This window comes from Anomaloglossus baeobatrachus, chromosome 6, assembly GCF_048569485.1.
Source record: "Anomaloglossus baeobatrachus isolate aAnoBae1 chromosome 6, aAnoBae1.hap1, whole genome shotgun sequence".
Taxonomy (NCBI): domain Eukaryota; kingdom Metazoa; phylum Chordata; class Amphibia; order Anura; family Aromobatidae; genus Anomaloglossus; species Anomaloglossus baeobatrachus.
Window position 1 is genome coordinate 455840142 of NC_134358.1, and position 24056 is coordinate 455864197.

Consider the following 24056-nt stretch of genomic DNA (forward strand, 5'->3'; position numbering starts at 1 on the left):
CAAAGTCTCCTTAAGGAGAATAGTGTTCCCCCGTGGAATTTTAGGGGCATTGCAGCTATAAGTCCCCTTACCTGGCAGCCAGACTGGCTTGCAAAGTCTCCTTAAGGAGAATAGTGTTCCCCCGTGGTCCCCACATAGCTTTCTCATGAGCCAGATCAGACACCCCCATACTTTGCACTGACGAGGGGCAAGCACCCCGAAACACCGTGTCTGCAAATTGGGATTCTGATCTGGCTTATATATCCTGAGTCATATTGCAAAGGATTGTCGAAAATCCACTTGTGACTTTTAGGATCGCTACTTCCAATAGGTGGCGCTGTGCTAGAGTTTGTCTCCTTTACTGGAGAGACAATTTGAATATTTCCCAGAGGGGCATTGCAGCTATAAGTCCCCTTACCTGGCAGCCAGACTGGCTTGCAAAGTCTCCTTAAGGAGAATAGTGTTCCCCCGTGGAATTTTAGGGGCATTGCAGCTATAAGTCCCCTTACCTGAAATGCAGCAATGAATTCCATGAGTTTGCTATAACATTAGCGTAGCAAAATGTGCATGAGGGTGTGATGTAGAGGTGCTAGAAATAGCTTGTCACCAGTGGGGCACTAATGGAATACAACAGCCAGTTCTATGATGCCACAAAATGGCAGTATTTTGTGCTATCATTATAGCTTATTAAAAACAGAGCACGAGGTTGTCATGCAGAGGTGCTGCACATAGATTTGCAGTAGTGTGAATTGACAAAAGTACAATAGCCACGTTTAGGATACAACTAGGTACAGTGAGTGTTTGCTAGTAAAATTGCTTAGTTTAAAAAAGTTGTAGTGTGCAATGCAGGCAGATGTGCTATGCAAATGTCTTTGCACTAGTGGGACTATAGCAAAGTCCAATAGCCACGTATAGGATGCCACTAGGTACACTGAGTGTGTGCTAGTATAATGGCTTCGTTATAATTTGTTGGAGTGTGCAACGCAGGCAGATGCGCTCTGCAAATGTCTTGGCACTAGTGGGACTATAGCAAAGTCCAATAGCCACGTATAGGATGCCACTAGGTACACTGACTGTTTGCTAGTATAATGGCTGAGTTTAAAAAAGTTAGAGTGTGCAATGCAGGCAGACGTGCTGCAAATAACGTTCCAATACTGTGAATTGACAAAAGTACAATAGCCACGTATAGGATGCCACTAGGTACACTGACTGTTTGCTAGTATAATGGCTGAGTTTAAAAAAGTTAGAGTGTGCAATGCAGGCAGACGTGCTGCAAATAACGTTCCAATACTGTGAATTGACAAAAGTACAATAGCCACGTTTAGGATGCCACTAGGTACAGTGAGTGTTTGCTAGTATAATGGCTGAGTTTAAAAAAGTTAGAGTGTGCAATGCAGGCAGACGTGCTGCAAATAACGTTCCAATACTGTGAATTGACAAAAGTACAATAGCCACGTTTAGGATGCCACTAGGTACACTGACTGTTTGCTAGTATAATGGCTGAGTTTAAAAAACTTGGAGTGTGCAATGCAGGCAGATGCGCTCTGCAAATGTCTTGGCACTAGTGGGACTATAGCAAAGTCCAATAGCCACGTATAGGATGCCACTAGGTACACTGAGTGTTTGCTAGTATAATGGCTTCGTTATAATTAGTTGGAGTGTGCAACGCAGGCAGATGCGCTCTGCAAATGTCTTGGCACTAGTGGGACTATAGCAAAGTCCAATAGCCACGTATAGGATGCCACTAGGTACACTGAGTGTTTGCTAGTATAATGGCTTCGTTATAATTAGTTGGAGTGTGCAACGCAGGCAGATGCGCTCTGCAAATGTCTTGGCCCTAGTGGGACTATAGCAAAGTCCAATAGCCACGTATAGGATGCCACTAGGTACACTGAGTGTTTGCTAGTATAATGGCTTAGTTATAATGAGTTGGAGTGTGCAACGCAGGCAGATGCGCTCTGCAAATGTCTTGGCACTAGTGGGACTATAGCAAAGTCCAATAGCCACGTATAGGATGCCACTAGGTACACTGAGTGTTTGCTAGTATAATGGCTTAGTTATAATGAGTTGGAGTGTGCAACGCAGGCAGATGCGCTCTGCAAATGTCTTGGCACTAGTGGGACTATAGCAAAGTCCAATAGCCACGTATAGGATGCCACTAGGTACACTGAGTGTTTGCTAGTATAATGGCTTCGTTATAATTTGTTGGAGTGTGCAACGCAGGCAGATGCGCTCTGCAAATGTCTTGGCACTAGTGGGACTATAGCAAAGTCCAATAGCCACGTATAGGATGCCACTAGGTACACTGAGTGTTTGCTAGTATAATGGCTTCGTTATAATTTGTTGGAGTGTGCAACGCAGGCAGATGCGCTCTGCAAATGTCTTGGCACTAGTGGGACTATAGCAAAGTCCAATAGCCACGTATAGGATGCCACTAGGTACACTGAGTGTTTGCTAGTATAATGGCTTCGTTATAATTTGTTGGAGTGTGCAACGCAGGCAGATGCGCTCTGCAAATGTCTTGGCACTAGTGGGACTATAGCAAAGTCCAATAGCCACGTATAGGATGCCACTAGGTACACTGAGTGTTTGCTAGTATAATGGCTTCGTTATAATTAGTTGGAGTGTGCAATGCAGGCAGATGTGCTCTGCTAATGTCTTTGCACTAGTGGGACTATAGCAAAGTCCAATAGCCACGTATAGGATGCCACTAGGTACACTGAGTGTGTGCTAGTATAATGGCTTAGTTATAATTCGTTGGAGTGTGCAACGCAGGCAGACGTGCTGCAAATGTCTTGGCACTAGTGGGACTATAGCAAAGTCCAATAGCCACGTATAGGATGCCACTAGGTACACTGAGTGTTTGCTAGTATAATGGCTTCGTTATAATTAGTTGGAGTGTGCAACGCAGGCAGATGCGCTCTGCAAATGTCTTGGCACTAGTGGGACTATAGCAAAGTCCAATAGCCACGTATAGGATGCCACTAGGTACACTGAGTGTTTGCTAGTATAATGGCTTCGTTATAATTTGTTGGAGTGTGCAACGCAGGCAGATGCGCTCTGCAAATGTCTTGGCACTAGTGGGACTATAGCAAAGTCCAATAGCCACGTATAGGATGCCACTAGGTACACTGAGTGTTTGCTAGTATAATGGCTTCGTTATAATTAGTTGGAGTGTGCAATGCAGGCAGATGTGCTCTGCTAATGTCTTTGCACTAGTGGGACTATAGCAAAGTCCAATAGCCACGTATAGGATGCCACTAGGTACACTGAGTGTGTGCTAGTATAATGGCTTAGTTATAATTCGTTGGAGTGTGCAACGCAGGCAGACGTGCTGCAAATGTCTTGGCACTAGTGGGACTATAGCAAAGTCCAATAGCCACGTATAGGATGCCACTAGGTACACTGAGTGTTTGCTAGTATAATGGCTTCGTTATAATTTGTTGGAGTGTGCAACGCAGGCAGATGCGCTCTGCAAATGTCTTGGCCCTAGTGGGACTATAGCAAAGTCCAATAGCCACGTATAGGATGCCACTAGGTACACTGAGTGTTTGCTAGTATAATGGCTGAGTTTAAAAAACTTGGAGTGTGCAATGCAGGCAGATGTGCTCTGCAAATGTCTTTGCACTAGTGGGACTATAGCAAAGTCCAATAGCCACAGATAGGATGCCACTAGGTACACTGAGTGTTTGCTAGTATAATGGCTTACTTAGAATGAGTTGGAGTGTGCAGAGGACAAGAGGGTACAGTGGCAGGATTGTGGTGCTCTGGGTAGAGGAATGGAAGCCTGCCTTTCTATTCCCTCCTAATGGTGAAATGCAGGGAGGAAATCCCTGACCTGGGCTACACAGACGCTGTTGCTGTTTGCAGGACCTGTCACCTATGGCTCTCTGACCCTGCCGGTACGAGCCCTTAAAAGGACTGCTAGAATGTGCTCTCCCTAAGCTGTCTAACGCTGTGTATGCAGCGCATACAGCTGTATCGGCGATAGGACAAAGGACGGAACTGCGACAGTGATGTCTGACACCAAAGACGCAGAAGGCAGATAATAGCGATCGTGAAGAAAATGTCCGGTTTTATAATGCAGGGACATGTGACATGCAGATCCTATCACACATGCCGTTGCTTCTCTGCCTCAAAGTCCACTTAGGTGTGTGTGTGTCTGTGATTGGCTGACATGCTGGCCAGCCCCACAAGACGCGCGCGCTTAGGGAAGGAAGACAAGAAAAAAAAAAAAAAAATGGCGATCGCCATTATAGAAACAGCAGTGATCTGAAGGCGCTGTTCACGCACACTATACACTGAAATGTCATAATAGTGTGATTCACAGAGTGACTTACACTATTACAGCAGAAACCAAGCTAAGATTTAGCTGTTTTTTGGCTGCTAGAACCGTTCTCGAACGTTTCTAGAACTATCGAGCTTTTGCAAAAAGCTCGAGTTCTAGTTCGATCTAGAACATGCCCCAAAATCACTCGAGCCTAGAACTGGAGAACCACGAACCGCGCTCAACTCTAGTGCACAGTAATGTCATTCTTACATTGCTGTGCACTCTGTTGATTTTTGGGGTCCCTTGTTTGGTACATTCTGCTTGAGACCTGCCAGCAAAATGAATGAATGTACAGCGATGTTAAAACGACTTGCTGTGCCTATATTGTCCTCTGTCACTTCTTTTATCCACTTCAGGCTTTGAAAACTGAGAAATGGTTAAACATATGCTGTTCATTCTCTGGGAACTTTTCAACTTTTGTTAATTATAAAAGAAAGTTCCAAAGAAGATGTTAACGAACATAAACACAGTTGGTGTTTTCTTAAACCATCTTCACTTTGGAAAACTTGGTGGTTACAAGATTCTGTGTGTACGTATCCTTAAAGGCATTTTTGGAGTAATTTTTTTTAAAGATTTGAAAACTCCCTGGTGGAAGAAATAGGATGCATCTCGCTACTTTGGAGAGGTTTCCATCAGGATTAGCTTCAAACTAAGTACAGTGGAACCTTGGATTAAGAGTAGCTTGGTTTGAGAGGGTTTTGCAAGACAAGCAAAGTTTTCTAAAATTTTGTAACTTGGTTTAAGAGCAATGCTTTGCAATAAGAGCAAATACCGATCACACGTTCGGTTCCGTACTTTCACTGTGCTCTGACGCATTGTTGAGAAATTTCTGTACATACGTACTGTATACTGTACACAGTATACCATTGTACAGTATATACTATACAGCATGTCTACCAATTTTCATTTATAGATACAGTACTGTACTTTTTCTGCTATACAGCACTTTGCTTATATTGTACCTCTCTCACACCAACAATTCTATTGTAAGCTAACGTGCAGTTTAATTTGCTTTGTCTTTTACTATACAGTATCTTGTATCAGTGTACTGTAATTTTATATGAATACAGTAAATTATTTTGTATTACTGTAATAAGTTTTATAAATACAGTAAATATTTTTGGGTTGTGGAACAAATTGTCTGCGTTTCAATTATTTCCTATGGTAAAATTTGCTTTGATATAGAGTAACTTGGTTTAAGAGCACAGTCCCGGAACGAAGTATGCTCGTAATCCAAGGTTTCACTATACTGCCTTCAAAAGGCTGTAAAGAACATTTCAGGCAAAAGCTAGCCGGGTCGGGAAAAGAAGAGCTCTCCAAAAACTCCACAAATAAGGAAAGTGTCCTGGAACAGTTTCTGTACGAGGAAAGAAAAAAAATCTTTAAAAAAGCCACAGTGAACATTAGCAGAGACCTGCCAATGTAACACAAGCTGCCAGGAGGAAGGAAAGACTGCTGAGGCTACACACCGTGTCACGTGACCAAAAATATCTGAGCTAAAACGTGATTTTGCTACTAAAAAATTGGCAAATAACAAATAAGTTGCATCCGAATTGCATGAGGTCTATGGCAATTGAGTAGTGCGCAGTTTGTGACCAGAGACAAAATCCAACATATTTGGAAAAGTATGTGTTGCAGAATGCAACGCAACATCATAGTGTTACATATGCAACACTACTATTTCTTGTGTCGGGTGATCTGTCACTGTGTAGTCCCAGCCTTATTGCAGATATAACAAATAATGGTAATATTGGAGCCTGTCTTAATGGTACTTTACACGCTGCGACATCGCTACCGATATATCGTTGGGGTCACGTCGTTAGTGACGCACATCCCGTAGCGACATCGCAGCATGTGACACCAAGGAGCGACTATCAACAATCGCAAAAACTGTGACCGTTGACACGTCGCTCCTTTTCTTAATATCGTTGCTGCTGCAGGTATGATGTCCTTTGTCGTTCCTGCGGCAGCACACATCGCTATTTGTGACACCGCAGGAACGACAAACATCTCCTTACCTGCGTCCACCGGCAATGAGGAAAGAAGGAGGTGGGCGGGATGTTACGTCCCGCTCATCTCCGCCCCTCCGCTTCTATTGGCCGGCCACTTAATGACGCCTCAGTGACGTCGCTATGACGCCGAACGCAACTCCCCCTTGAAGGAGGGATTGTTCGGCGGTCACAGCGACGTCGCTGACAAGGTATGTGCGTGTGACACTGTAGTAGCGATATTGTTCGCTATGGTAGCGATCACCACATATCGCACCAACGACGGGGGCGGGTACTAACGCTCGCAACATTGCTAGTGATGTCGCAGCGTATAAAGCACCCTTTAGGCTAAAATCTCCAGAAAGACCAAACAAAAAAAAAAAAGTAGCATTAACTGTACATCTGATTTGTGTTACCGCCGAGAGATTTAGCGGATCTTTGTGAATGAACATATACAACGCTCACAGGTTTTTTTTCCCACTTTTATTAGCACAGTAACAAATGCAGACTTCTTCAGCCTACAACATATAACCAATCCACGGAGTAATTCTTATTCACTTTTACATTTAAACAGCTTAAGGTATTTCACTACAGATTTCGTTAAAGTTTGTCTCAGCCGAGTTTGCCGATATACAAAAAGGAAGAAAATTATATAAAGTGTAAAATGTTTTCCATTATACAGAGGTTCCTCAGATTCCCTGGCGGTGGAGACGTGGTTATGTTACACACTCGCTGCAGCTCATCTCTCATACACAAATTACTCATTCAATCCCTCAGCAGAACATAACACAGACATTTACCGTATAAGCAGTGTAACTGTACAAAATTAAATTGCTTCGATCGCTTACATGAACGCAGAACAAAAATGGGGGGAAACATATATTTCCATTCCTGGTAATCCTCACAAGGTAACATTTTGTACTTGTGTTGTGACGCGCTACAGTCGATTACTGCAGAAACATACCTTAAGTTACAATAACAAAATTCTCTGGAAATAAAAGACTGAATAAAATCTGTTATAGAAATAACCTATTCTTTGCAGATTCCCACCCTCCATTGCCCAATGAACAAGCAGCTCTCGCCATCACGGACATAGCGGGGCATCTATGTAGCGTATCTCTTGGTCCACTGTCTGGCCATTCGGTCATGCTCGGCTCTGTTGGTCATGTATTGAGTGGCGATACTTCCAACGAGAGGATCCGCTGCAAAAAAGGAGTACATTTACATTACAGATGCCGGGTGCTCCCACCTAAATCACTGGTAAATGTGACTGAATGCACTAAATAAGCTTGTCATTGTCCCACCAACAAAGTACATTTTAATCAATAGATCTAGAAATAATAATAAGTTCCAAATTGGATGTTATATAAAATGTTCCTGTGCTGAGATTATCTTATATATGTGCCCCTGCTATGTACTGTGTAATGGCCGTGTCTGACCGTACCAGGACATGGTCTGATCATACCACATCTCTTAGCCGGGGGGGTGGTGTGGGGGGAGCATAACTTATTATATAAACAACATAGCAGTTGCCTGCAGCTGCTGCTTTCTGTGAGGTAAAACATTTCCCTGCCTGTTTTGTCAGAGTGAGTGTTTCTGTAGCATCTCCAGTTCCATGAGCTCATCATAAATCAAATCAGTGAGTTAGGAGCTCCAGCTACCGCTGAGGTTATATATCACACTGGCTTGATTTATGATGAGCTCAGAGGACTGGAGACTCTGCAGAAACACTCACTCCTGTGATAAAACGGGCAGGGAAATGCTTTGCCTTTGTAAGATGGCAGCTGGATAAGTCCTAAATGGGAAGTATGCATCATTGAGGTGGCAAGTCTCTGTGATGTATAACCCAGAGAAGCAAGCTCCAACACATAGGGCTGAGAGGTTTTTTGTTTTTTACGGGCCCGAATTTTACGAATGGCTAAAGAGCTGGGAGTTGAGGTGGAAACACCACTGGTGTATGAATCGGCTCTACAAGTGGCTGACAAGGCTTGTGAAGCTTGTTTTCAGTTATATAGACTATTTTATTTATTTTGTTAGTTTGTCCCTAGCATAGTAACATAGTAACATAGTTTCTAAGGCTGAAGGAAGACCTTATGTCCATCTAGTTCAGTCTGTTTTAGTGCCGCTGTTCTGCAGTGTTGAACCTGTAGAAGGCAAAAACCCACAGAGTAGAAGCCAATTTTCTTCATAGGGAAAAAAAAAATATTTCCCAACTCCTAAGCTGGGTCAACGATCTACATCTAATGTTATGCTATTCATAACCTTCTATATTGTTGCTATAAAGAAAAACATCCATTCCTCTCGTGACCCCAGCGATATGTCGTTAGCGCTGTCGTTGCGTGTAAAGCAGCCTTTAGTCTTTTTCCATGTCTGATTTCCCCAGCAGTTTCCCATTTAGTAAGTAATCGTAGCATCTGTTTCTCCTTCCCATGTGCATAACCTTACACTTATCTGTGTTATACCTATTTTTGCCATTTTTCTGCCCAATTCTCCAATTTACTCAAATCCATCTGTAGTTGCAAACTGTCCTCCATTGCATTGTGTTAACTACCTTACATAGTTTTGTATCATCTGCAAATACTGATATTTTACTCTGTAAACCATCCATCAGATCATTAATAAATATATTAAATTGTAGGGGGCCCAATACAGACCCCTGTGGCACCCCACTAGTAACCCTATACACCATTAATACCCACTCTTTGTTTTCTATCACATAGCATAGGCTAGTTTATGTAGGAGGAATTTATGTACCAAAATAAATATCTCGTTTATGACAGAGACCTATAAGGCTGCTTTCACACTACGTTTTTTTTTTTAACATGCGTCATGAACGTTTTTTTGCTGTAAAAGTTGATCCTGTTTTTACAAAGAAAAACGCGTGCAAACGCATGTATTATTTTGCAGGATCCTGTCACTTGAAGTTTATGGGTGGGGCATTGAAGTCATGTGATCGGGAGTGAGGGGAACTGAACGTGATAGACTGGGAGTCGGCATCTGACAGCTGCAGATGCTGGTAACCAAGGTAAACATCGGGTAACTAATAGAAAGTGCTTTGCTTGGATACCCGATATTTACCTTGGTTACGAGCGTCCGTAGCTGCTAGGAGCCGGGCTGCCTGCTCTCTGCACACGTAACCAAGGTAAACATCGGGTAACTAAGCGAAGCGCTTTGCTTGGTTACCCGATATATACCTTGATTACGAGTGTCCGCCGCTCTCAGGCGGGGGAGAGAGAGGGAAGAAAGGGAGGGAGAAAGAGAGACTGATCACGCCAGGCTGGTTTCTGGTCATGCTCAGTAGAGCAAGCAGGATCCTGTCTATCAGCATGCCAGCGTTCACATGCGTTTGCATGCATTATAGTCAGGATCCAGTGAAAAACAGTATTTGGACCCAGCTCAAAAACGCTACAAGTAGCGTTTTTGAAAAAAGTTAAACTGCAAGTCGCTAGATCCTCACTATAACGCACGTAAACGCATGTGAACGCATGTTGACGCGAGTCCATTGCAAATGCATTGAAATGAAAACGCATTTGCACTGGCTCCGTTTTTGCGTTAAAAAAACGTTCATGACGCATGTTAAAAAAACGTAGTGTGAAAGCAGCCTTACCTGTGCCCACCTGAAATTGCTGCAAAAAAGTGGAATCCCTATACCTTACAGAAAGAACAGGCAGGGAATGAAGCAGATTCTGTCTGTATATTCTCTTTTCCATCCTTCCCGGACCATGACCTGTGGTATGATCAGACCATGTCCCTGTATGGTCAGACACGGCCATTACACAGCACAGAGCAGGGGCACATATATAAGATTATCTCAGCAAAGGAGAACGGAATTTTGTTTACTTACCGTAAATTCCTTTTCTTCTAGCTCTAATTGGGAGACCCAGACAATTAGGGTGTATAGGCTATGCCTCCGGAGGCAGCACAAAGTATTACACTCAAAAGTGTTAAGCCCCTCCCCTTCTGCCTATACACCCCCCGTGCTCCCACGGGCTCCTCAGTTTTGGTGCAAAAGCAAGAAGGAGGAAATATAATTACAAACTAGTTTAAAGTAACTTCAATCCGAAGGAACATCGGAGAACTGAAACCATTCAACATGAACAACATGTGTACACAAAAAAACAGGGGCGGGTGCTGGGTCTCCCAATTAGAGCTAGAAGAAAAGGAATTTACGGTAAGTAAACAAAATTCCGTTCTTCTTTTTCGCTCTATTGGGAGACCCAGACAATTGGGACGTCCAAAAGCAGTCCCTGGGTGGGTAAAATAATACCTCGTAAGAGAGCCGTAAAACGGCCCTTTCCTACAGGTGGGCAACCGCCGCCTGAAGGACTCGTCTACCTAGGCTGGCATCCGCCGCAGCATAGGTATGCACCTGATAGTGTTTCGTGAAAGTGTGCAGGCTCGACCAGGTAGCCGCCTGACACACCTGCTGAGCCGTAGCCTGGTGCCTCAAAGCCCAGGACGCGCCCACGGCTCTGGTAGAATGGGCCTTCAGCCCTGAGGGAACCGGAAGCCCAGCCGAACGGTAAGCTTCGATAATTGGCTCCTTGATCCACCGAGCCAGGGTTGATTTGGAAGCCTGTGACCCTTTACGCTGGCCAGCGACAAGGACAAAGAGTGCATCCGAGCGGCGCAGGGGCGCCGTACGAGAAATGTAGAATCTGAATGCTCTCACCAGATCTAACAAGTGCAAATCCTTTTCACATTGGTGAACTGGATGAGGATAAAAAGAAGGTAAGGAGATATCCTGATTGAGATGAAAGGGGGATACAACCTTAGGGAGAAATTCCGGAACCGGACGTAGAACCACCTTGTCCTGGTGAAACACCAGAAAAGGGGCTTTGCATGACAACGCTGCTAGCTCAGACACTCTCCGAAGAGAGGTGACTGCTACTAGGAAGACCACCTTCTGCGAAAGGCGTGAGAGAGAGATATCTCTCATTGGCTCGAATGGTGGTTTCTGAAGAACCATCAGCACCCTGTTCAGATCCCAGGGTTCTAACGACCGCTTGTAAGGTGGAACGATGTGACAAACTCCCTGCAGGAACGTGCGTACCTGTGGAAGTCTAGCTAGGCGCTTCTGGAAAAACACCGAGAGCGCAGAAACTTGTCCCTTAAGGGAGCCAAGCGACAAACCCTTTTCCAGTCCAGATTGAAGGAAGGACAGAAAAGTAGGTAATGCAAATGGCCAGGGAGAAAAACCCTGAGCAGAGCACCATGACAGAAAAATTTTCCACGTCCTGTGATAGATCTTGGCGGACGTTGGTTTCCTAGCCTGTCTCATAGTGGCAATGACATCCTGAGATAATCCTGAAGACGCTAGGATCCAGGACTCAATGGCCACGCAGTCAGGTTGAGGGCCGCAGAATTCAGATGGAAAAACGGCCCTTGAGACAGCAAGTCTGTTCGGTCTGGTAGTGCCCACGGTTGGCCGACCGTGAGATGCCACAGATCCGGGTACCACGACCTCCTCGGCCAGTCTGGAGCGACGAGGATGGCGCGGCGGCAGTCGGCCCTGATCTTGCGTAACACTCTGGGCAACAGTGCCAGCGGAGGAAACACATACGGGAGCTGAAACTGCGACCAATCCTGAACTAAGGCGTCTGCCGCCAGAGCTCTGGGGTCTTGAGACCGTGCCATGAACATTGGTACCTTGTTGTTGTGCCGGGACGCCATGAGGTCGACGTCCGGCACCCCCCAGCGGCAACAGATCTCCTGAAACACGTCCGGGTGAAGGGACCATTCCCCTGCGTCCATGCCCTGGCGACTGAGATAATCTGCTTCCCAGTTTTCCACGCCTGGGATGTGAACTGCGGATATGGTGGAGGACGTGGCTTCCACCCACATCAAGATCCGCCGGACTTCCTGGAAGGCTTGACGACTGCGTGTGCCGCCTTGGTGATTGATGTATGCCACCGCTGTGGAATTGTCCGACTGAATTCGGATCTGCTTGCCTGCCAGCCACTGCTGGAACGCTTTCAGGGCAAGATACACTGCCCGAATTTCCAGAACATTGATCTGAAGCGAGGACTCTTGCCGGGTCCACGTACCCTGAGTCCTGTGGTGGAGAAAAACCGCTCCCCATCCTGACAGACTCGCGTCTGTCGTGACTACTTCCCAGGATGGGGGAAGGAAGGATTTCCCCTTCGATAATGAAGTGGGAAGAAGCCACCACCGAAGGGAGGCTTTGGTCGCCTGAGAGAGGGAGACTGTCCTGTCGAGGGACGTCGGCTTCCTGTCCCATTTGCGTAGGATGTCCCATTGAAGGGGACGCAGGTGAAACTGCGCGAAAGGGACTGCTTCCATTGCTGCCACCATCTTCCCCAAGAAGTGCATGAGGCGCCTCAAGGGGTGTGACTGGCCTTGAAGGAGAGACTGTACCCCTTTCTGTAGTGACTGCTGTTTGATCAGCGGAAGCTTCACTATCGCTGAGAGGGTATGAAACTCCATGCCAAGGTACGTCAGCGATTGGGCCGGTGTCAGATTTGACTTTGGAAAATTGATGATCCACCCGAAACTCTGGAGAGTCTCCAGGGTAACGTCGAGGCTGTGTTGGCATGCCTCTTGAGAGGGTGCCTTGATCAACAGATCGTCCAAGTACGGGATCACAGAATGACCCTGAGAATGGAGGACCGCTACTACAGTAGCCATAACCTTGGTGAAAACCCGTGGGGCTGTTGCCAGGCCGAATGGTAGTGCCACGAACTGCAGGTGTTCGTTTTCCATGGCGAAGCGCAAGAAGCGTTGGTGCTCTGGGGCAATCGGAACGTGGAGATAAGCATCTTTGATATCGATCGATGCAAGGAAATCTCCCTGGGACATTGAGGCGATGACGGAACGGAGGGATTCCATCCGGAACCGCCTGGTCTTTACGTGTTTGTTGAGAAGTTTCAGGTCCAGGACAGGACGGAAGGACCCGTCCTTCTTTGGGACCACAAACAAGTTGGAGTAAAAACTGTGGCCCTGTTGCTGAAGAGGAACAGGGACCACCACTCCTTCTGCCTTCAGGGTGCCCAGCGCCTGCCGAAGAGCCTCGGCTCGCTCGGGAGGCGGAGAGGACCGGAAGAATCGAGTCGGGGGACGAGAGATGAACTCTATCTTGTAACCGTGAGAGAGAATGTCTCTCACCCAGCGGTCTTTTATTTGTGGCAGCCAGGTGTCGCAAAAGCGGGAGAGCCTGCCACCGACCGAGGATGCTACTAGAGGAGGTAGAAAGTCATGAGGCAGCCGCTTTGTTAGCGGTGCTCCCAATGGCCTTTTTAGGACGTGACTTAGACCGCCATGCATCAGAGTTCCTTTGTTCTTTCTGAGACCTTTTGGACGAGGAGAATTGGGACCTGCCCGCGCCCCGAAAGGACCGAAACCTCGACTGCCCTCTCCTCTGTTGGGAGAGGTTCTGCTTGGGCTGGGGTAAGGATGTATCCTTTCCCTTGGATTGTTTGATGATTTCATCCAGGCGCTCGCCAAAGAGCCTGTCGCCAGAAATTGGCAAACCGGTTAAACGCTTTTTGGAAGCGGAATCTGCCTTCCACTCCCGTAGCCACAAGGCCCTGCGGACTACTACCGAATTGGCGGTCGCAACTGCCGTACGGCTCACAGAGTCCAGGACAGCATTCATAGCGTAAGACGCAATTGCCGAGGTCTGGGAGGTAATGGAAGCCACTTGTGGCGCGGCCGCTTCAATTTTCGCTTGACCTGCTGATATAGCTTGTAGCGCCCATACGGCTGCGAATGCTGGGGCAAAAGAAGCTCCGATAGCTTCATAGATGGATTTCATCCAGAGCTCCATCTGCCTGTCAGTGGCATCTTTAAGCGAGGCCCCATCTTCCACTGCAAGTATGGATCTAGCCGCCAGTCTGGAGATTGGAGGATCCACTTTGGGACATTGAATCCAACCTTTAACCACTTCCGGGGGAAAAGGATAACGTGTATCCTTAAGGCGCTTAGAGAAACGCTTATCCGGACAAGCATGGTGATTCTGGATTGCCTCTCTGAAATCAGAGTGGTCTAGAAACATACTCTGTGTACGCTTGGGGAACCTGAAGCGAAATTTCTCCTGCTGAGAATCTGACTCCTCCGCCGGAGGGGCTGAGGGAAGAATATCCAGCAACTGATGAATGGATGCAATAAGATCATTCACTATGGCGTCCCCGTCTGGAGAATTAAGATTGAGAGCGCTCCCAGGATCAGAATCCTGATCAGCTGTCTCCGCATCATCAACCAGAGAATCCCCCCGCTGAGACCCTAAACAATATGATGTCGAGGGAAATTCTAAGCGGGCCCGCTTAGACGATCTGGGGCTAGGTTCTAAGTCCGAACCCTCCGTCTGGGATGTATGAGATACCCCGTGAGGACATTGTTGGTCCAACTGAGGGGGGTCAGGGAACAATGATTCAACAGAGTCCCTTTGCTGAGATACCGGTCTGGACTGCAAGGCTTCTAATATCTTAGCCATAGTCTCAGAGAGTTGATCCTTAAAGGCTGCAAACTCAGTCCCCGTCACCTGGACAGTGTCAACAGGTGGCTCCCCCTGGGCCCCTCTTAGCAGAGGATCCGGCTGAGGAAGTGTCACAGGGGTCGAACACTGTACACAATGAGGGTCAGTGGAACCTGCCGGTAGCTGGGTCTTACATGCGGTGCAGGCAACATAATAAGCCTGTGTTTTGGCACCCCTGCCTTTTGTGGGCGCCATGCTATAGTTTTCCCTGAGTGACACAATAGGGTATATAGCCAGAAAGAACTGTGCTCATACAGTGTAAATTATATACAGTACACAAATAATGTACCAATACAATACAGCACCATGGGGCTAGCACCACATGTGCTGCTTACCAGCCGCCTAAGCGGTTGTGAGGCCACCAGAAACCGTGTCTGGGTCTCCCATGAATATGTCCCTCTCTGCAGCGTCGGTGGAGCTGACAGGAATGGCTGCGGCGTCCTGACGAGCTGAGGAAGCTGTGGGCGTGGCCTAGAAAGAGCGCGAAACGGGCGCTCACACTGTGCACAGTGAGGGGAGTGGAGCATGTAAATCATACTCCAGCCCTCATTGCTGCTCGCTCCGTGCAGCGTCCCGCCCTTCCCTTGCCTGTCAGGGCTGAGGGCGGGAGAAAAAAAAAGGGAAACTAGGCCGCAATGAAGCCGGGGACTGTAGTAATAAACGCGGCCGCCGTAAAAGCGCGGTCGCGTGAAAGTCCCCGGCGAACTACAAGTCCCAGCCGCGCCGCAGTGTCCCGTGGCAACGGCGGTCAGTGCGGTAGCCCTTACATATAAACACACTCAGCGACGCTGAGTGTGTAATGGCACATATAGACCCGGTCAGCGCCGCGGTCCCCGGTGCACTAGCACACCCAGCAAAGCTGAGGTGATGCCGTGCGCGGTCCCCATAGGGATACAGAGTACCTCTAAGATGCAGGGCCATGTCCCTGAACGGTATCGGCTCCTATCCATCAGGCTCCACAGGAGTTGTGGATGAAGCCCGGTCTCAGTGCCTGGAGACCGATAAGATCCCACTTCACCCAGAGCCCTAAGGGGGATGGGGAAGGAAAACAGCATGTGGGCTCCAGCCTCCGTACCCGCAATGGATACCTCAACCTTAACAACACCGCCGACAAGAGTGGGGTGAGAAGGGAGCATGCTGGGGGCCCTATATGGGCCCACTTTTCTTCCATCCGACCTAGTCAGCAGCTGCTGCTGACTAATCTGTGGAGCTGTGCTTGCATGTCTGCCTCCTTCGCACAAAGCATAAAAACTGAGGAGCCCGTGGGAGCACGGGGGGTGTATAGGCAGAAGGGGAGGGGCTTAACACTTTTGAGTGTAATACTTTGTGCTGCCTCCGGAGGCATAGCCTATACACCCCAATTGTCTGGGTCTCCCAATAGAGCGAAAAAGAATTTTTTTTTTTTTAAACACCTCCAATTGTGGAACTTATTATTATTACAAGATCTATTGATTAAAATTAACTTTGTACGACAACCCTTTTAAAGACTGCCTGCTTTGTGTAGTTTCTTACTGTATTTGTTTTAAAGGGAATCTCTCAACAGGTTTTTTGTACACTGACAGCATGATGTAGGGAGAAAGATCCCAGTTCCAGCGCTGTATCACTTAGATTACTGTGTGCAGCAGTTATGATACAATTAGTTTTCTGATGCAGATCTACCAGAGCTTGGAATGCTGAGCCTTGTATAACTCGCCCAGACCACTGATTAGTAGAATTCTGTGTACATTGTATAGTTACTGACAGCTGCTAATCAGTGGCAAGGTTTGACTAGGAGGCACAGGCAGCTTGTCCTGCAGTTATAATCTTCTCTTGATAAAACACTGATTGTATTGAAACATCAAAACACAGTAAGTGACATCACTGGAATCATGCTCTCTTCTGCTACAACGTGCTTATTGTGCTGTCACATTACATATGAAAAAAATAACCTGCTGATAGATTCTCTTTTAAAGTCTTACTCTTAGGTCAGATACACATGTATTCTTTTTCTTGCATTCAAGAAAACTGCCAAGTACAATATACATATACATTTTTATCAGTTTTTGGATCTGTGCAGCCATTTTATTTTACCATCAGTGCAACATTAGTTTCTCTCTTAGGCTATGTGCGCACGTTGCGTATTTGCATGCAGTTACGCAGCGATCTGCACCGCAGCGTAACTGCATGCGTCCTGCGTCCCCAGCACAATCTATGAAGATTATGCAGCAGCCGTGCGCACGTGCCGTATTAGAGTGCAGCGCTTCGGCTGCTGCCTGAAGCGCGCGTTCTAAAAAGTGACATGCCACTTATTCCGTGCGCTCTGCATGCAGCCCCCGCTCTGTCTATGGGAGGGGCTGCAGTCAGAGCGCATGGAATCGGCTTTTTTTTTTTCATACGGACTCTTTCTGCAGCGATTTGAAGCGCACGTGTGCTGTTCAAATCGCTGCAGAAATTTCTGCAGGGACAAACGCTACATGCGCACATAGCCTTACGCAAAATTAAAAAGGAATAAAAGGGTTTCCCAGCTTCTACTCATTAGACAGTGAGACATGGAGAACACAAGGATAGCAAATCGGAACAAAATTGGACCTGTCCCTGTGTAAGACAAACATGTGAATCAGGCCTAAGGAAAAACTGACTGAAGTACTGTGCAGTTCTCATCGGATGGCGGATACATTAGGAGTTCTTTCTTCATTAAGCCCCATGTACAACAGACACAGATGCAGTACAACTACCTGTATCCATCTAGTTGAGGACATTTACCATGCGATAGCTGCCGAGTCCCAGTGATTTACCACTCTAATTACAAAATGTCAAATGTGTAGTAAATATAACAAGTCCCCTTCTCTTAAAGGGAACCTGTCATCAGAAATTTTGCTTTAAACCTAAATGTTTCCCCTTCTGCAGCTCCTGGGCTGCATTCTAGCAAGGTTCCTGTTGGTTTTTTGCTCCCCTTTAGACCAAATGTAATACTTTATAAAGGTGTACCTTTAGGGATGCAAATTTTCTAAATCATCCATGGGGGCGGGCTCTCTGGTGTCCGTTATGTCCATCCTGCCGATTTATGACGTCCCCCAACGAGATTATGGGCGGCGCTGTGATTATCATTGCAAGTGCCCACCCATAATCTAGTGCACGCGCTTTCCTCTCTGCCTCCAGCGTTCTGCGCAAGCGCTGGCCGTAACCGGTGGTGTCCTGCTCCGATCCTCCCATCTATTTCCCGCTACAGGGAAAGATGGGAAAGAGGGGACGTGCGGTCATCTGGCCAGCGCTTGCGCAGAACGCTGGAGGCAGAGGGGAAAGCGCGGGCACTTGCGATGACAACACAGCGCCGCCCATTCTCGTGCCTGCGCAAATGTCACCAGCGGTCACACTGTGCACGCAGTGCACAGTCCCGCTACAGTGGCACTGCGCATGCGCCGGACCACGGGCTCACTGGGCGGCATCCTGGAAGTATGAAATGCTGCGTTGGGGGACGGCGTAAATCGGCAGGAGGGACATAACGGACACCAGAGAGCCCGCCCCCATGGACGATTTAGAAAATTTGCATCCCAAAAGGTACACCTTTATAAAGTATTATATTTGGTCTAAAAGGGAGCAAAAAACCAACAGGAACCTTGCTAGAATGCAGCCCAGGAGCTGCAGAAGGGGAAACATTTAGGTTTAAAGCAAAATTTCTGATGACAGGTTCCCTTTAAAGGATTTGTTCCTGTTCATCCACAGTGAAGCTCTATTCGCATCTTCCAAAGAAAGCTACCACCGTGTATGGTGCCTCTATGGAGAGCATTCTTAGAAGTGACAGACATGACCCATCCTTCCCAGACCTCATAAGGTTGGCACTGAAAGCGGCATTTCACCCTAACAGCAGCCATGTTGCAATACTTTCAAATGGTGGAGCCGGTATGGCAGCAGAAGGTGGGCACGGGACTGATCTGCTATACACGGTCAGTTTACCATTTGGACTGGTGTGTTGATTTAAGGAGATATTTAATTACATTTAAGGTTGAGTAACCAGATGTGCCACACTTCAGTTTATAATCCCAAAATATGGGCAATATTAACCCCTTCACCTCAGGTGATTTTCTGTTTTTCCTCCCCTTTTCCTTTACTTTTTCTGTCAAAGCCATATGGGGCTCGTTTTTTTGCGGAACAAGTTGTACTTTTGAATGGCTCCATTTATTCTGCCCCATATTGTACTGGAAAATGGAAAAAAAATTTCAAGTGCGGTGAAATTGGAAAAAAAAGTGCAATTTCACGATTGTTTTTTTTTTTATTTACTGTGTTCACTATATGGTAACACTGACCTTTGATATGATTCCCCAGGTCAGTACGAGTTCGTAGATACCAAACATGTTAAGTTTTACTTTTATCTAAGTGGTGAAAAAAATTCTGAAGTTTGTTTTTTAAAAAAAAAAGTGCTTTTGTCGCCATTTTCCGAGACTCATAGCATTCTCCTTTTCTGCATCTTGAGCTGACGTTTTTAATTAGGCTGCTTTCACACTTGCGTTGTTTTGCATCAGTTGCAATCCATCGCCTTGAGGAATTACGGTAACCGGCAAAATATTTTACAGGAATCCGTTTATGCCTCATAGACTTCTATTAAGGGCAGATTGCAACTGAAGGTCTCGCTTTGCATCCACCCCGTGGCGCATCAGTCGTTTTGTGACTGCCCGTCGGGCAGGAGGAATGCAAAATGTAACGTTTTTTGTTGCTGTGAAAAAAAAGCACTCCACGGGATTCCGTCTGAATCCGTCAAGAGGCATCATGAATGTCTATGGTGCTGGATTCCGTTGTCATGTGTCACACGACTGATTCCAGTGCAGGATTCCATCACTTTCTACTGAGCATGCCCAGAACGTTCTATATCGTGTAAAAGCACTCCTGGACACACACACGGTCTTTTCTCTTTCTCCCTCTCCTCCTGCCCTCCCTCTCCTCCTGCCCTCCCTCTCCTCCTCCCCTCCCTCTCCTCCTCCCCTCCCTCTCCTCCTCCCCTCCCTCTCCTCTCCTCCTCCCCTCCCTCTCCTCTCCTCCTCCCCTCCCTCTCCTCTCCTCCTCCCCTCCCTCTCCTCTCCTCCTCCCCTCCCTCTCCTCCCCTCCCTCTCCTCTCCTCCTCCCCTCCCTCTCCTCCCCTCCCTCTCCTCTCCTCCTCCCCTCCCTCTCCTCTCCTCCTCCCCTCCCTCTCCTCTCCTCCTCCCCTCCCTCTCCTCTCCTCCTCCCCTCCCTCTCCTCTCCTCCTCCCCTCCCTCTCCTTCCCTCCCTCTCCTCCTTCCCTCCCTCTCCTCCTCCCCTCCCTCTCCTCCTCCCCTCCCTCTCCTCCTTCCCTCCCTCTCCTCCTTCCCTCCCTCCCCTCCTTCCCTCCCTCTTCTTCTCTCCCCCTCCTCCTCCCCCTCTCCCCCTCCTCTTCCCCGGAAATAAAAAAAAAACAAACTGAAAACGTTTTGTCACGGGAATCCATTACCTTTATTATCGCACTCTTTACAATGCATCAGTTACATCCGTCACACAACGCACTGTGACAGATGCAAAACAACGCAAGTGTGAAACCAGCCTAACACCATTTTAATGTAATGTTAAGGCGACCAAACAAACCAAAACATAATTCTGGCGTTTTTTGATTTTTTTTTTTTTTCTCACTACGCCCTTTACAGATCCCATGAATTGATTTTATATTTTCATAGATTGGAGATTGCTGAAAGTGGCGATAACAAATGTGTATTTTTTTATTGTTTCATTTTCAATGGGGCAAAAAGGGGGGCGATTTTAAACTTTTAGGTTGTTTTTTTTTTTTCTTCATATTTTTAACCTCTTCACGACACATGACGTACTGGGCACGTCATGGATTGTGTGAGGTTAAAACCTGCCATGGGTAGTCCGCAGTGATCCACGCACATATCCGCTGATTTCAACAGCTGACATGTGCCAGCCAGGCGCAAGTAGAATTGCGTTCCACCTGCGCCTATTAACCCCTTACATCTCGCTGTCAAAATCTGACAGCGAGCTTTAACAGCGTGCTACGGTAAGCATTCACTTACCCAGCGCCATCGGAAGTCATGTGATATGATCACGTGACTTCTGGTGGTTGCCATGGTAGCACAGGGTCATGATGACTCCTGTAGCTATCATGAGTCACTTTTTCTCACTGCCCTGTGTGAGAGTAAAGCAACTTTTCTCCAGATCTCAGCTGTGATCTGGAGAAATGGAAGAGCGATCAGACTGCTGATCCTTGTAGCCCCTAGGAAGATTAGTAAAATAAAATAAAAGTTTTAAAAGATTTAAAAATATAAAACCTAAAAATTCAAATAACTACCCCCCCCACACCCCAGTTTGGCTGAAGGGTTAAAAAAAATATATACATTTGGTATCGCCGCGTTCAGAATTGCCCGATGTATAAAAATATATAAAATCAATAAATCTGATCAGTAAATGGTGTATGGTGTAGCGACAAAAAAATTTCCAAACACCAAAAATACGTTTTTTGGTTGCCACAAATTTTGCACACAATTCAATAACAGGCAATCAAAATGTAGCATCTGCACAAAAATGGTACCATTAAAAAACGTCCGCTCGTGACGCAAAAAATTAAACCATCACTGATCCATAGATCCTGAAAAATGAGAACCTTACAGGTTTTGGAAAATGGTGCAAAAAGTGAGTCACTTTTTTTGGACAAACTTGTGATTTTTTTTTTTAACCTCTTAGTTAAAAGTAAACTGATACATGTTTGGCGTCTATGAACTTGTACCGACCTATGACATCACACTGACACATCAGTTTTACCATATAGTGAACACTGTGAATAAAATATTCCAAAAACTATTGTGCGATTGCACTTTTTTGCAGTTTCTGAAACTTATGGTTTCATTTAAAAAGTACAACTCATCCCGCAAAAACCAAGAACTCAAATGGCAAGATTGACGGAAAAATACAAAAGTTACGGTTCTCGGAAGTAGGGGAGCAAAAAAACCCCCCAAAAAACGAAATGGAAAATTGCCTGGGGTGAAGGGGTTAAGAACTATTTTTTTTATTGATTTTAATAGTCCTCTTAGGGGACTTTCAGCCTGTACTGTTCAATCGCTTCTGCTGATCAGAACAATGCTTTAGCATCCCTCTAAACAGCATAAATCCTGTGGCTTCCAATGGGGTTCAGGCTCCGGAATCATGTCCAGGTCTAACACTGAACGTTTTCTGAAGTCTGGCTGAACCCGAACTTCCAAGAGCCCGCTCATCTCTATCAGTCATACATATTCTGCTGCAGACCACAATTCTTTTGTGTAGCACAGGTCTCTGCCCAGAAGACACTTACCAGGGTTGCAGTCTGTGAGCAGAGAGCAGATGGAGAGGAGAACTTTAGAAATGGTTAGTGCTGGGCTCCAGTTGTCTTTCAAGATATCAAGGCAGATGACACCTTGGCTGTTAATGTTGCAGTGGTAGATTCTTGTCCGAAACGTCACCTTAAAATAAAAAAAACATTTTTTTAGTAGGAACACAAATAATTTATGAAAAATAACATCATGACCAAGATAAATTGCAAATCACCGTACAGATTACACGGGATTACACAGCCTTCAAGGAAGATAAATGCTGGTTTTGCATTAGTCTGGCGACCTCTTGTGGTGAATTCTATTAATTGCAGACCTCTCGTTCACTACATGCAGTTTGCATTAGAAATTTCCTATAAAATGCTTACAAATCAAAGATCTTTAGAGAGTAGGTTCAGATTACAATGACATTCTAGATTTGGATAAAGTGTAGCTTTAACCCATTCCTGGCACAGCCACTTTCTTTACTTTCCTCTCCCCACCGCCATTTACTTAAAGTTATGGCTTTTGGAAGACAGGATTATCAGATGACAAAGCCATACAAATGGTTTGTTCTTTAAGAGACAAGTTTGGATTTTTTTTTTTTCTTTGTATTGGGATATGTAAAAAAGAAAAAAAAAATTCTTGGAATATTTTTAAGGTGTTCACTGTGCAGTACAAATGGCATTACACAGATTTTGTAAGTCAGTACAATTAAAGCAATGCAAAATATGTATTATATTGTTTGCCACCAGATTTTGAGTCCCATAACTTTTTTTTTTTAATGTTTCCACAGATTGCAGCCGTGTGAGAGAAATCATTGGTACAATTATTTCATACATACGATTTGTCTACCATATTCCTTTTTTTGGATGCCAGATGATGACTAACGCCAGCCTCAAAAAAAACAACCCAAAAAAAAGTAATTCTAGCACTATTATGCTATTATTCTTAATACAGCATTCACCATGTGGGATGAATGGAATATTTAATGGTAATTGTCGATTATTTTGTTTCCCCATAAATCAATACTGCACATGAAAATAAGATATTTAGTAATAAGTCTTTTGAAGGAAATCCACTTCTGTCTTTTCCTGGACTTTCAATTTTCAAAATTCTTAATTCATGGGTAAAATCTGTCTTAAAGGAGTTGTCCAACATAGACTCAAAAATGTTTGGTAAGCTAATCTGTGCTGTATTGTCATATAAAACACCCCTACATTGTTATTTTTTGTTTTCTAACTTTTGTTTCTCTTGAATTATCCCTTCATTCTCTGCAGCTCTTTGTTTACCTTCAGCTCCAGCAAACTGACCTCTTCCTGTGCTAAACCCCCCCAGTCACAGCTGGCACCGCCCGGCCTCAGTGTCCAGCCCCTCCCCCTGCCTGCCCCCTGCACACACATTCCATGTCAGTATTCTGCCCCATCACTGACCTGTTATCACTCTAGTATTGTTAATAACAGCCCCACATAGGGCTCTGCACCCCCCACACACACGTAGGGCTCTGCACCGCACACACACATAGGGCTCTGCACCGCACACCACATCGGGCTCTGCAACCCTCCCCCTCCACCCCCCGCTCTGTACCGCCCCCCCCCACCATCGTTCTGCACCGACCCCCTCTACTCCCATAGGGAACACATGTAGGGAATACATACTTACTCCTCCTCAGTCCCCGCCGCTCCTGCACGTTCGTCCGCTGTCTGGTCTGGACATATCAGCACAGTAGTGACGTCACCGCTGTCCTGATCTGTCAGACACAGACAGCGGGTCAGTGATGAGAAGAAGCGCTGCGCTCCCTCTCATCAGTGCTTTCAAATGTATCAGCATCACAGATGCTGATGCATTTGAATGTGCGATCCTGAGCAGGGGGCCCGGTGCTGGCGGTGACACAGTGGGCAGCCGCCACCAGGCCCCTCCCCTCAGCTCACGGGTCCCACAGCAGTTCCGGGGAAGGTTGCGGGGAGAGTATGGGTTGCGGGGGA

At 46.2% G+C, this 24056-nt stretch overlaps 1 protein-coding gene across 1 annotated transcript in view; it reads right to left on the reverse strand.

The window, feature by feature from the left end:
• Positions 1-6761: 6761 nt before the first annotated feature.
• The window catches only part of UBE2E1 (ubiquitin conjugating enzyme E2 E1), a 66447-nt gene continuing 49152 nt past the window's right edge, over positions 6762-24056 (reverse strand). The window contains exons 4-5 of the mRNA XM_075316657.1: positions 22077-22224; positions 6762-7499 (exon numbers count right to left, since the gene is read on the reverse strand). Coding sequence (XP_075172772.1) covers positions 7402-7499; positions 22077-22224 — 246 coding nt within the window. The 3' untranslated portion in view covers positions 6762-7401. The remainder of the gene's footprint in view (positions 7500-22076; positions 22225-24056) is intronic.